This window comes from Marmota flaviventris, chromosome 10 (genome assembly GCF_047511675.1).
Source record: "Marmota flaviventris isolate mMarFla1 chromosome 10, mMarFla1.hap1, whole genome shotgun sequence".
NCBI classification, from domain to species: Eukaryota; Metazoa; Chordata; class Mammalia; order Rodentia; family Sciuridae; genus Marmota; species Marmota flaviventris.
The window spans coordinates 63,788,164-63,801,109 of record NC_092507.1 but is presented as its reverse complement, the minus strand read 5'-3'; the positions used below and the strand labels follow the sequence as shown (position 1 = coordinate 63,801,109).

Genomic DNA, 12,946 nt, shown 5'->3' with positions numbered 1-12,946 from the left:
ATTCCCTATTCTCTAAGATGGTCTACAGGCATAGTTTGCATGAAATACTGCTGAGTTTTGGTCTTCCTAGGTTGGCCCAAAATCCCAGAAGACTGATAACGAAACTTCTGATCCCTTTCCATCCTTCAGAACTTCCAAAGGCTTGGATGCTCCATGGGGCCATTAAGAACAGTCCTTCACTTGCAGACTAGTCAATATTGAGATTCATAACTCCCTCGAGGGCCAGAGCCTGCTCATCGTATAGCAGCACTATAGCATTCATTCCAGAAAAAAAGCCAGTTGCTATTCTTCCCCAGTTGTCATGGGTTCTAGTCAGATAAACTTATTTTTAACTAAGTTCCTCTTTTGAACATTGATATTCTGTTATCAAACAGGACATCAGGTCATATTTAAATGTAATAACATCAAATGGCTCTGAGCCTTTCTAGATACCGCAGAGTCCCTGACAATCCACCCTTACTTGCCATTCTGGAACCCAATCAACATTTCATGTCTGTACATATTGAGTCCCTCTGATAATAGACAAGAAGCAACAGATGCTATTTGTCATTGGTTCTTTTCTTGGTTCTAGGTTTAGTTATATTATCTTTACCTGTTATGGTTTTGATGTATCACCTACAAATTTAAGGTGTTGCCAAAGTGACAGTATTAGAAGGTGAGACTCTAAGAGGAACCAGGCCACAAGGGCTCCTCCTTCATGAATGAGATTAGATGTCTTCACCAGGGAATTCTACAGAGGGAATCCTTCTACCTTCAGCCATGTGAGATCATGGTCTCCCTCCCCATCCCTGCAGGATGCAGCCTTCACCAGACACCCAATGCCTGTGGCTTGATCATGAACTTCCAGATTCCAGAACTATAAGAAATAAATATATATGTTCTTTATAAGTTACCAGTGTTTGTAGTTCTGTGATAGCAGTGCAAAACAGATCAAGACAACCCTTCACCACTGCAGGCTTATTAAGTGGGGATACTCTATTCTTCAAGGTATCTTTCTCTGAGGCTTATTTCTCAATTTCTAGACTAAATAACTCATCACATTTCATGCTGAGCCCAAACCCACATACAATTGTTAATGAGAGTAGTGGGCATAATTCTTCAAGGAATTAGTGATGCCTAGGGCACCAAAGTAAATCTTCTTGCTGAGGCTGGAGCCTTGGGAATGGGAACTACCCACAAGCTCCCACTCCCTTTTCCCTTCTCTGTGTACTGGACTATAAGCAGCATGTTATCATTTTCTGTGCTTTCATTGTTCAAAACTCGTATAAGTGGAATAAAAATGAAATGAATCAGCTTTATGATTTTCAGTGCAGAGTGGAACAGATACCACTTCAGGTAATGTGAGACAACTTGAGTATATCCCTGATAGCAGCCTGGCAGGTGTGACAATGCCAACAACTCCAGATATGGTCCCATAAACCTGAAGTTCATTTAGATGTACAGTATACATTTTTGTTCCGAATCAAACGCTTTTGAGTGAATTAGGAACCAGACTCCCTCTTGACAAGTTTTACATTACTTTATGGCCAATTTCCTTCTGATGAAAGTGGAATGGAAACTTTCCCTAGAAGTTGTTAACAAACTTAAGTGATTTAAAAGAACGGTAATTGCTCTCTCTATAGTTATGTGGGAAATGAAAGGAGAGGAAACCACTCTTTACCCATACTTATCCAATGGATCTATACCTGGTAAGATTTATTATGCAACAATCTCCCCTGACAAGATTATTCTAGAATAAAGTCTGCCTACCCCACTGTAGAATTGTTACATAGTAAAGTTCCTGCCAGCACATTTATTTCATATCCCACTGGCTGTGCTGCAGGTGGAGGGTTTAATTCCTGTTGCCACCAGCATGCATTATGGAGTCTCCATGAACAGCTTGTTTCAGTCCTAACCATAACACCACTGCTTCCCGTTTTGCTCAAGTCAGTATGTGGTATTAAGATGCACAGTAAGGTTTGAAATTAGGCGAAGTTAAAGTGCCATCTGGGAATCATCTTCAAACTCTTTTCACCAACTATTATTGGGAGGCAATCTTGAACCACAAACCTTCTGCTATTGGAGCAGCCTCATTCTGACTGTCTGCATGAACACTGTAGGGTGGGCAACCACAGAACACTGTAGGGTGGGCAACTACTTCTCTGCCTCTCCAATAGATGTAAGTTCTGTGGAGGCAGAGATTACACCTTATTCATCATCTGTTGCCTCCTGGGCCCTGGACAGAGTGCTAGCCACAAGATATTATTTTAATAAAGGAGGGAGTGAACAAATATTGTTTAACCTCTTCTCCAGACTAGATCAGGCCTAGAAGTAATGTGACTTACAAGTTAAAAGCTTGGGTATGTCCCCCTGCCTCCCAGGATCAGAAACTGTTCTCAAATATGGGCGTCATTGCATCTCAACACCTGTTCTACCATTCTGGAAGGGTGATCAAGTGATGTTCTATTTTAAAGGGAGAGAAGAAATTAAAGTTATGCAAGGAATTTATGCAAAGTCCTTCTGCCCCCATTTATCATTTTGGTCCATTCCCATAAGAAAGTCTATGAGCCAGACTTGCTATAATCACGACAGGACTCTGCCTACCCAACATATAACAAAGACTTATTGAATTTTGACACATATGAGAAATAGTTCAAGGTTCTGGAGATACCAGCATGGATAAAGTACATTCTTGGCTTCAAGAAGTTAGTCTTCTTGAAGTAAGTGTAAGGACAAAGAATTGCAAAATTGTGTGATCAGAGGCAGGCACAAGATGCCAAGACTATTTCAGTACTTGCCAAAGCATACTAAGTATAATACAGTCATGCATATGGTATAATGACATTTTGGTCAATGATAGACTACATATACGACAGGGTCTCATAAGGATATGTCACCAAGTGATGTTGTAGCCATCTTAATTTGTGTAAGTATATTCTATGATGTTTGTATAAGAATGAAATAGCCTAAAGATGCATTTCCAAGAAGAGTCCTCATGGTTAAGTGCCATGACTAAATTTATTTCCTTGGATGGTTTACCCATGGTCAGGAATTAGGTACTTCATCTTGTTTCCTCTTACCCATCATGCCAATACATGGTAGATGCTCAGCCAATACAAGGTTGATGGACTGTTACATGGGTGACCTCAGGGAATGTCAGATCTACTCTACATGAAGGTTACACATGGGAAAAATTTTAGAAAGGAGATGCTTGAGCTGGATCTTAATGAATGATTAGTTCCTTACCTGGCAAATTAAAGGAGAAATGGGTAGTTCTTGCTGAAAGAAAATCTGGTAAGTGTGAATCAGCAAGCTGTGTTTCCAGGGCATGTGAACCTGGGCTGAAGGGAACTGTGGGAGGTGAGATTGGAAAGTAGGCCAGGCAGACCCTGTGGAGCCTTCCTAAGGTGTTTGAACTCAATCCTCTAGGCAACGGGAAGCCACTAGAAGAATGCAAAGAACATAAGCAGATCTGTGAATAGAAGTGCAACAATGCTTGCAGTTCAGCCAGTGGAGACGTCCCATATGTGCAATTAATTTCAAGAATATGCTTCCTTATAAAAAATAATTGTTTAACTCTGCATTTCAGGCTACCCGAGTACACTCAGACTCTGTGAGGTTCCCAGGAACTCTACAGACACCTCCCTACCCATGAAGAGAGAATATAATAATTTTTAAAAAGTTTCCTTTTCATTCTGAGCTACAACAACTATCAAGGTTAATTTTCCCTACCATAGATAAAGTGGTTTTTTATTTGCCTGAAGTAATTCAGAGTAAGTATTCTATCTCAGAATTTAGGGGGAGTCAATGATATTTGCAGAATGGCAGTTCCTCAAACAGTTGGTTAACTGAGTCTCCTGATGATGTTTTCTTCCCCACTGTGGAGAAGGTAATTCAGCTAAATGTGTGGTCTGGGCATGGCATTTTCTGCAAATAATTAAACATGACACTCCTTTTGGCTCCGTGGACTTTTTAAAGGCAAAATCCACACTTATTTGCAAATTGCTCAAATTAAATTAGTACCATGCATTTCATGCCGCCTTTAGAGTACCCATTGCAAAGTCAGTCATTGGTGGAAGGGGCTTTTTAACTATCTAGAGGCATTTTCTTATATTCATTTTAGAATAATAAGATCTTTAAATATTTATTTCTTTCCCATAACTGGGTATGCCAGGGCTCTTCATTTTAATAAATTCTGTCCAGATAACGTTGAGTTGCTGCTTAAAAAGATATTGGCACTGAATTTCCCTATGGTAGTGATGTTAATGTCAGAGACTCACATTTTATCCCTAGCTCTTCCACTAACCCATGACCTTGGGCAAATCATACAATCACTCATGAATTCCTTTTGATGATTTTTAAGTATCCCATGTAGCTTGAAAATTCTGAGTATGTTTTAAGAGATCTGATTAGTGCAAGAAGGTAGAACTACAAACTGTGGCGGGAGAAATTGATATTTATGATTTGAAGTCATTACTTTTCAGTAACTCTAACGTGGTCAGAAACTCTTGAGGTATGCTTATGTTAGAAGAAATTTAAAATCCTTACATAGATAATACTCATTCATTTGGCAAATATTTATTGAAGGCGTTATGTTAAGGCCTGGGAACACAATGGCACAAAAAGAGAGAGAGAAAAAATCCCCAGCTTCCAAAAGCTGCCTGTCTAGCAGGGAAGGCAGACTATTTTAGACAAGAAATAACAATAAACCAGAATAAGTATTACCATGGGATTCCAGCTATGAAGACAAAACACACAGCTCAGATCTAACCTGGGCTACATGTCAAGGAACGCTTCCCTGTGGCTGAGCTGTCTAAGCTGAGAACATACATCCCTGTGATTTTTATCTGGGAAAAATAGAGCATGCAATAAAAATGTTTATTTGTCCCAGGCCCAGAATAAGCATTTAAGATTAAAAGATCTTGTGGAAAAGAATTGGAGTACATCTCATAAATGTCCCTGTCCCCAAGTTTTAGCAATCATTTGATCATAAATTCACTGGCTCCCAAGGGAATTCTTCTCTTGGATCAAGTTCAAGGGTGTGGGTAATAATATTATTTAAGAGATGATCATTCACTGTCTTTCTGTACTTAAGATCCTACACAGCTGCTCAAAGAGTATATAATGGATATACTTGTTGATGGATGATATGTTTTAACATTTCAAAGGCTCTTCTCATTTTTAATCTCCCTTTATCCTAATATTTGCAAGACAGGAATTATATTTCATGGCCACCTAACCCTAGAGGCTTTGGAAATTCACCTCTAAAAAACAGGTACCATGTTTCCAGGACAGATCTGGTTGCAAATATTCTGTCATGTGACCAACACAATTATATTCATATTCATCAGAGCACAAATGATGAGATTTAGCTTGGATATGGTGGTTATCATAAGTTACAGAGATGGTCAGACCAGGTTAGTTCCTTCCAAGAGTCCAGGAAACCCTATGCCATGCAAAAGGAAAATCATAAAGAGAATATTTTGAATGTAAAATCAATAAAGTTTTGAAGTTGCTTTGATACACAAGTTGTTACTAACCATTCACTGGATGTCACACACACACACATAAATCCATATAAAGGGTTAATAAATAATGGAATGCTAATTTAAAAACTTTACAAACTTCTAAGGCAATAATAGTATTTAACTTATTTTATAGTTGATCGCAGAAATTGCCTCTTTTTTAGTGTCAGTTTCTTGACTTATTGTTTCCTGGTTTCATACTATTATTCAACACTTGCTTTGCATTTAAATTTTCTTAATTCTTTGTCTTTTCTATCCAATTAGTTCAAAGGTTTTTGAGGGTAGAAACTGTGTTCTTCCCCTAGAATGCTCAATTTAAAAACCATTAGGCTTTTGATGAATATTTATTACCAGGTATGATTAGTTCAACAAGCTCAAAAATGAATAACTTCAGAACTACTCATTGTGATGACTAAAATTTTTAAACAGCCAGGAGTGATGGTGCATACCTGTAACCTTATGACTCAGGAAGCTGAGGCAGGAGGGTTGCAAGTTTGAAGCCAGCCTCAGCAACTTGGTGAGACCCTGTCTCAAAATAAAAGATAAAAAGGGCCATGGACATGGTAGCACATGTTTGTGATCCCAGTGGCTTGGGAGGCTGAACCAGCCTCAGCAAAAGCCAGGTGCTAAGTAACTCATGAGACTCTGTCTCTAAATAAAACACAAAATAGGATTGGGGATGTGGCTCAGTGGTAGATTTCCCCTGAGTTCAATTCCTGGTACAAAAAAAAAAAAAAAGATATTATTAAAGATGGATTCATAGAAAAAAGTGTGGGGGGGGGGCAGGGATCCAGCTCAGTGTCAAAGAACCCTTTGGTTTAATCTCCAATAGCAATAAAATGTAAAAAACTGCAAAATTTCAGTGATTCTCAGACTTCAATGTATACAAGACTTTAGTGATTCTCAGACTTCAATGTATACAAAATTTTAGTGATTCTCAGACTTGAATGAAGACAAGAATTGCAAAAGAAGCTCATTAAAATGTAGATTCCTACATCATATTTTCAAACATTCTTTTGTTTTAAATCATTCCCCTCATTCCACCCCATAGTTAATATTATTGTTATTATTATTATTATTATTAAACAAATTTGGAAAAAATGAGACAGCTAGGGCTTTAGGATTACACTGATGTTTCAAGCAGAGATAAAAGGCGAAGTAGCTCTGTACTTCTCCTCACCTTTAATGGCCTCTTTCAATAAATATTTATCGCGCACCTACTAAGTGCCAGGTACTAGTCTAGGTCCTGGAATTGAACTGGTCAACAAGACGTACAAAGACTTGGCTGTCATAGCACTTAGACTTTAGTTAGGGGAGGGTAGACCAGAGACAAATACACTTTAAGATTTTTCTGGACATTACTATGCTACAAGGAAAATAAAAGAAGCTAATATGATAGAGAATGACTGTTGAGGAGGGACTGAAGAATGTGATTCACAGAAGACGACATGTGATCTGAGGAATGAATGGCCAGAGTGAACAAACCATGAAAAAAACCCTTGGGAAAGAGCTTCCAGGAAAAGGATACAGCAGTGCAAAGATCCTGAGGGGGTGGAAATTAGCAAGAAATCCAATATTCCTAGAACTCAGAGGGAGCCAGGTCAAACTAATCTGCTAGGAACAGGAAGATGATGGTGCCCTAGGATTACTATGAAGGGGAATCTGGAAATATGCTCCTAGCTGTCATGGAATTAAAGAAGTTTTTGTATTTTTTTTTTTAAAGAGAGAGAGTGAGAGAGAGAGAGAAAGAGAGAATTTTTAATATTTATTTTTCAGTTTTCGGCAGACACAACATCTTTGTTTGTATGTGGTGCTGAGGATCGAACCCGGCTGTACGCATGCCAGGCAAGCGCGCGCTACCGCTGGAGCCACATCCCCAGCTCCAAGGTTTTGTATTTTAAATGTTAAACAAACACTTCTCTTGTTAAAAGTAACCACCTTATTGTAACTCCTTATCCATTAAAAAACAGTACATTTCTTGATTCCTTTTGTTTGATGCTTTGTGGCAATGACTTCATCAGCAGCAGCAGATCACATTTTGTAATACCTGCTCACTGAAAATTAGTTCACTTTGAATTTCATTGAGATCCAAATGGTCTATCAGGCATTGGATTATTCCAGTGCCATCAAATAGGGTCTAACGAATGACATAAACTTGTCTATGAATTTTCTAAAAGGGGAATTCTTATTCCATATATTTTTTAAAAAGTTATATGACATGTTCCTTTATTTCGGCTTTGGATAATTAAAAAAAATTCTTGCATTGATTTGTTTTATCATTCTAACTGGACATCTAGGATTAATAGTGATAGTACTAGTACCATTACCTCTAAGCAGTTTTGATTTGTCTGAATAACTGAGTGCCTAAGGAAGGAAAGAGCCAAGGACAAAGCCATGGTTTTGGTAGGTGTGAAATCTACCCCTGGGGGCTACTCCTGAGGCGGGGAGATAGCTGCTCAGCTTCAGCCCCCATTGATCACTCACAGCCCTTTCATAAGTCATCTCAGAAAAGGGCAGTCCATGTGACTATGGGCCTTCTGTGATAAGGCCCTGTCCACTGGAAAGGGGAATCTGCTCACAATTTCATTTCACAGGGTCCACCAGATGGCAAATGACTTTATCTACCCCGACCAGATCCAGACTGGGAACTGAATTGCATTCTATGTCCCCATACACTCTGCTACAAGACTTGGATCTGTCTTTTGATAGTTGCTAACCAAGTGTGTGTGTGTGTGTGTGTGTGTATGTGTGTGTCTATGAAAGAGTGGTGGGGGTGGGAGAGGGAGAGAAAGAGAGTTTGGTTATCCATTATGCTACAGTTCTAAATGCAGAAGTTCTCACAACCATGAAAAATTTTTTTCCCAATTATATCTGGCAAATCTAGTTAGAAATCAATGGCTTCCAAAAAATAAAAACTAGGATAGTAATGGCAGAATACAGATACAGTAGCTGCAGTGATGGACATCCAACAAGATGTAAATGAGTTGATGGAATATTTGTGGGAAAAAGGTCTGAGAAGAGGATTGAGAAAGACTAAGAGAAAAACGAAATGCCTTCATTATTCAAGAAACTCTGAGTAACCTTCATTTAGTCACACTGGAATTACAATTGCAGCTCACATCATTTGTGAAAGAGGAAATAGGGAATGTGACCATGGAAAGTGGTATTTTAAGCTCCAACACATACCGCTCATCACTGACTTGACTTGCAGGGTATCTTTCAACCAAAAAAAAAAAAAAAAAAAAACCACATAGTGATTTAATCTCAACAGTAATTTAGTCTGCAGACATATGAGACAAGACTATCATTGCAGACAGGCTGTAATTTGTAAAATTCAGGTGCTGGGGATTAGGACCACCTGTTGAATTTAATCTTGGAGTTATAATGTTAATACCATCATATAACTGAACATAAACACTACATATTTATCAGTCTTTGGGACCTCCAGCTATGGAGATGTGAACCGTTTCCTAAATAGTATGTGTAACTCTCTCAAGACTCTGTAAATCAATGGCAAATAAAAAGTCTGTTGGAATTCTGATTCAATATGCAGCAGCATATGGCTTCGTGGTCATCACATTCAGCAGATCCTATAATTTTTCTGAGGCCTGATGTGAGAGTGAAAAAAAAAAAGCAATCTGAGTATCATCTGGCAATATAATAAGAATACGAAGGCTTTCATTTCTTACCCTCCCTGGTGTTAATCATGGAAAACAATTCTTAGCAATATTTTGACAAATGATTTTCGCATCTGCCTAAGAAAGACTATAAGAAGATGTCAAACAAAACCTAATAAAACAGCAAGTTTTGGAGTAGACATAAAAATTTTACACATGCACCTTCAGATGGCCAAAGGAAATGCAACTCTGCCTAATTTCCAGACAGCTAAATAGTAGCAGTAAAGAGGTTCGGTGAATACATTTTGAGCAGAAGTTATATTTAGTTCTGTGGGACAATTTGGGATATTGAGTAAAGAGAAAATATGGATTTTAAATTTGGATTTGTTCCTTTGCTTGGAACAGGGTAAACTTCCTTGAGAACTTGGATATGGAATTTTGTGATATGTTGGTTTTCTATGAAAGAATTCTCCCATTGATAATGATAATGATTTGCATAGAAGATCTTTTTCTTGCCAAGAATTCCAAAGATTTTCACACAATATTTATCATTCACATAGCACTTCACAGTTTATAAAATTCTTTAACTACAAATTATTTATTTTTTTCATGTAGAGTTTCAATGCTTCTTCCAAAGTAGAAAAGGGATGTTCTTAATTTTAACTGTATAAGGTCTGATACATTGAAAATAGATAGAATTAAACGTCTGAGTGAATAAACATTATTTCGAAAAGGAGAAACTATCAATATTATTAACTGGTATCTGTGTAGCAGCAGAATACAAAAAGGAAAGTATTAGAAATATCTTGCTAAAAGCAGATCAAATCTTTCAGTAAATCGATCTTTTTGGCATTCCTATTAATCAAAACTTCACAAATGTTAGATAGCCATTTCCACTCAACAATTGCCATGAAAATCTACAAGTTCAATTCATCAGACACAAGTACACATAAACATTATATACATCCATAGTCAGAAGCCAATGTCAAAACTTTCCTAGAACTTCAGCCCTTATGGGTTGATTGCACAAGCAGATCCAAAGTATATAGTCAATTGACAACCAAGAAAGAAAGCTGAAACTGTGATTATAAAACCTACCACCTTCTGATTCTGGATTTTAAGTCAACCAGACCCCACCCCCCAACAAAATAATCTTTTTATACTCAAATTGCCCCCTCCTTTCTGCTTCCCTGAAATTTCAGTACAAGTTCCACCTTCTCAAAGAAACCTCCCATGCTCCTTCTGAGAGGACTGTGGTCTTTCTTCCTTTCTGCACCCCACAGTACTGTTTATACCTAACATTTAATATACATTTATGTCTATGGGTTTGTCTGTCTATACATATTTCAGGACACATTGCACCTCCACACCCAGGCCTTCTAAGATCCCCAAAGATGGGGTTTTGCCTTGAATTCTTTTGAGCCCACCAAATCCTTAGCATTATTCATTGCACAGGTGAATGGCAATATTTTTATTGTCACTTTTTAAAAGTTTGGTTTTATCATGCAAGCTAAGAGCTGTTTTCATACAAAAGGAGCATCTGTGAAATATTACTTTAATTCACAACCATAAAATTTGGAAATATAAAAAGTAAAAGAGTTGGGAAATTTCAAGAAATTCTGTAGCTTTATAGAGTAGATACAGAGTGGAAGTATGCTTTAATAAAAATATATTAGCATCTTCAAATAGTGAGGGATGCATTTAAACTGCATTAAAATTATCTTCAAAATCAGGAAACTTGATTAGGATTCTCCCAAAGGCTTCATACACTGAAACCAGAGATTTATTATACCAGGGAAAGAAGGCTCAATTTAAAAAAAAATTCATCTTATTAATTATGAGCCAACATGCAGCACTTCCCGGAAGGCAGAGGAAAACAGGCTTTCAAGCCAATAGAAGCTGAGTTTGTGCCTCAAGTCTTCCGCGCCTGCCTGGGCACCGCTCCCCAGGGCTGAGGTAATTCAGCCCACAGCAATCCGGAGGAAAGATCAGAGGGGAACCTGCGAGGCTGAGCAGCGACCACTGGCTAGGTTGGCTGCGTCTTCCCCTCTGGTTCCGAAGGGAGGAATGCTGGGGCTGTTCCTCGCACCCTCTGGGTTTTCCTCTCATCAGGGCGAGACTTGGTTGCCAAACCTAAGGTTTAAGCAACTGGACACACACCATTAGCTGCAATCCCGGTACTCAGAGGATTCTAGTTTCAGGACCGGTTCCTGCTAGGGAATTAGGCTTTGGGATCCAGTCACCGCATCCCTATTCCCTGAAAAACTTTGCATCCTTCTCCAAATAGGAATTCCTACCAAGTAGGAAGTAGCCCACTCCACCCCAGCTGGTCCACTTCACATTCCAACCTCCGAGAACGGCACCTACTCACGGCGCCTCCCAGACCCGGGAAAGGGGAAGGCTCAGGTGTGCAGGATCCCCAGGCTGAGTGGCGGGCAGGGTGGCGGGCAAGCAGTCACCTTGTGGTCCGCAACGCCAAGGTATCCGTCCAGCGGCCGCGGTCCCGCGGGGGCTACAAGGCGCGGCTGGGGGCTGCTCTCCGCCGCCGGCTGCGCGCTGCTGGTCACGGGAGCCTGTTGTTGCTGCTGCTGCGGGGGCCGCTCCTTCTGGCCGCCGAGGCTGCTGTACACGAGCAACAAGCTGGTGCACATGGTGGTGAGCGCTAAACACACTGCCAGACCATGGCGCTGCGGGCGGGCGGGAGAAAGAAGAGAACAGCTGAGTGTGGACCTGGGAAGAAGGTGCCCCGCGTGGACACGGGTACAGCGGTCCCGCCGGCGGGGGAGCTCCACCCGCGGGGGGTGGCCGGGGTCCCAGCTCCGCTGCGCGCAGCCGGGGCAGAAGAGGCATCTTCCCAGCGAGTACGGCAGGGGATGCTCCCTGCGCGTCGCTGCTCTCGGCCGCCGCTGCAGCCCCGATCTCTCGGTAGAGGGCAGGTAGTGCGCTGCACCCAGCTGAGGGAGGGAGAGCGCGCCCGCGGCGAGGGCATGGGTGGGTTTGCACTTTGGGGAGGGGACCCTCTGCCACAGCCGGCTGCTGGAATCTTTAGTCCGTGCACGCCCTCTTTCCTGGGCCCCTGGGGCTCTACCCCTGAGATCCTTGCAAGTTTGAAATCCGGCAAGGAAACCAAGAAAGTCTGCAAAGGTCCCCCCTCCCCGCCCCTCTTCGTATTTGTCAGACTGTTGCTTTTGAGCATCCCCCTGCCCTAGAGCAATCTCCCCACTTGTTCACCGCTCCTCCAGCTCTCCGCCGGCCCCTCGGACTACTCGCTGGAGATTCGGGAGCCGAGGCAACCCGAGTACTCCTCCCGGATTCTGAGCCAGGCAAAGCCTGGGAATCAGAAGGGGGCGCGGAGCAGGTGGAAAGTTGTCCCTTTGTAACAGGCGACCTCGCGACACAGGTTTAGGCACCGCTCGCGTCTCTCCGGTGCACCCTGGGTACGGTGAGCTTGAGGGTTCTCGCTTCTGCCCAGCAGAGTTGCAACAACTGACTCACCATCAGGGTCTTCATTTTGGGCACCTCTTTTGTGCGGAATCCTCAGGCACGCGCGTCCGGGGCCACTTTTTCTTGGAGGGTTTCCATGGTGGGTGACAGAGCAGAGGCGGATCCGATTTTTGCCCGGCAGCTGGCCGCGGCTGAGCGAGTGCGGGAGCCGCGGGACACGGGAAGCGCTGCTGTTGCAGAGATTAGAGACAGAATTAAAACTGAACCGGACCCTCGTAGTCTCTCAGTGATCTACACAACTGCCGCCTGCCGCCGCCTGCTGGGTCCTAAAGACCTCATCATACCCCCACCCCGCCCCCAAATAGTAATCTTTTCAGCTGA

The 12,946-nt window shown here is 41.4% G+C and overlaps 1 protein-coding gene across 1 annotated transcript in view; it reads right to left on the bottom strand.

The window, feature by feature from the left end:
* The window catches only part of LOC114092661 (alpha-N-acetylgalactosaminide alpha-2,6-sialyltransferase 5), a 154,139-nt gene extending 141,508 nt beyond the window's left edge, over positions 1-12,631 (bottom strand). The window contains exons 1-2 of the mRNA XM_027935249.2: positions 12,617-12,631; positions 11,581-11,808 (exon numbers count right to left, since the gene is read on the bottom strand). Coding sequence (XP_027791050.1) covers positions 11,581-11,808; positions 12,617-12,631 — 243 coding nt within the window. The remainder of the gene's footprint in view (positions 1-11,580; positions 11,809-12,616) is intronic.
* Between the last annotated feature and the right edge of the window lie 315 nt (positions 12,632-12,946).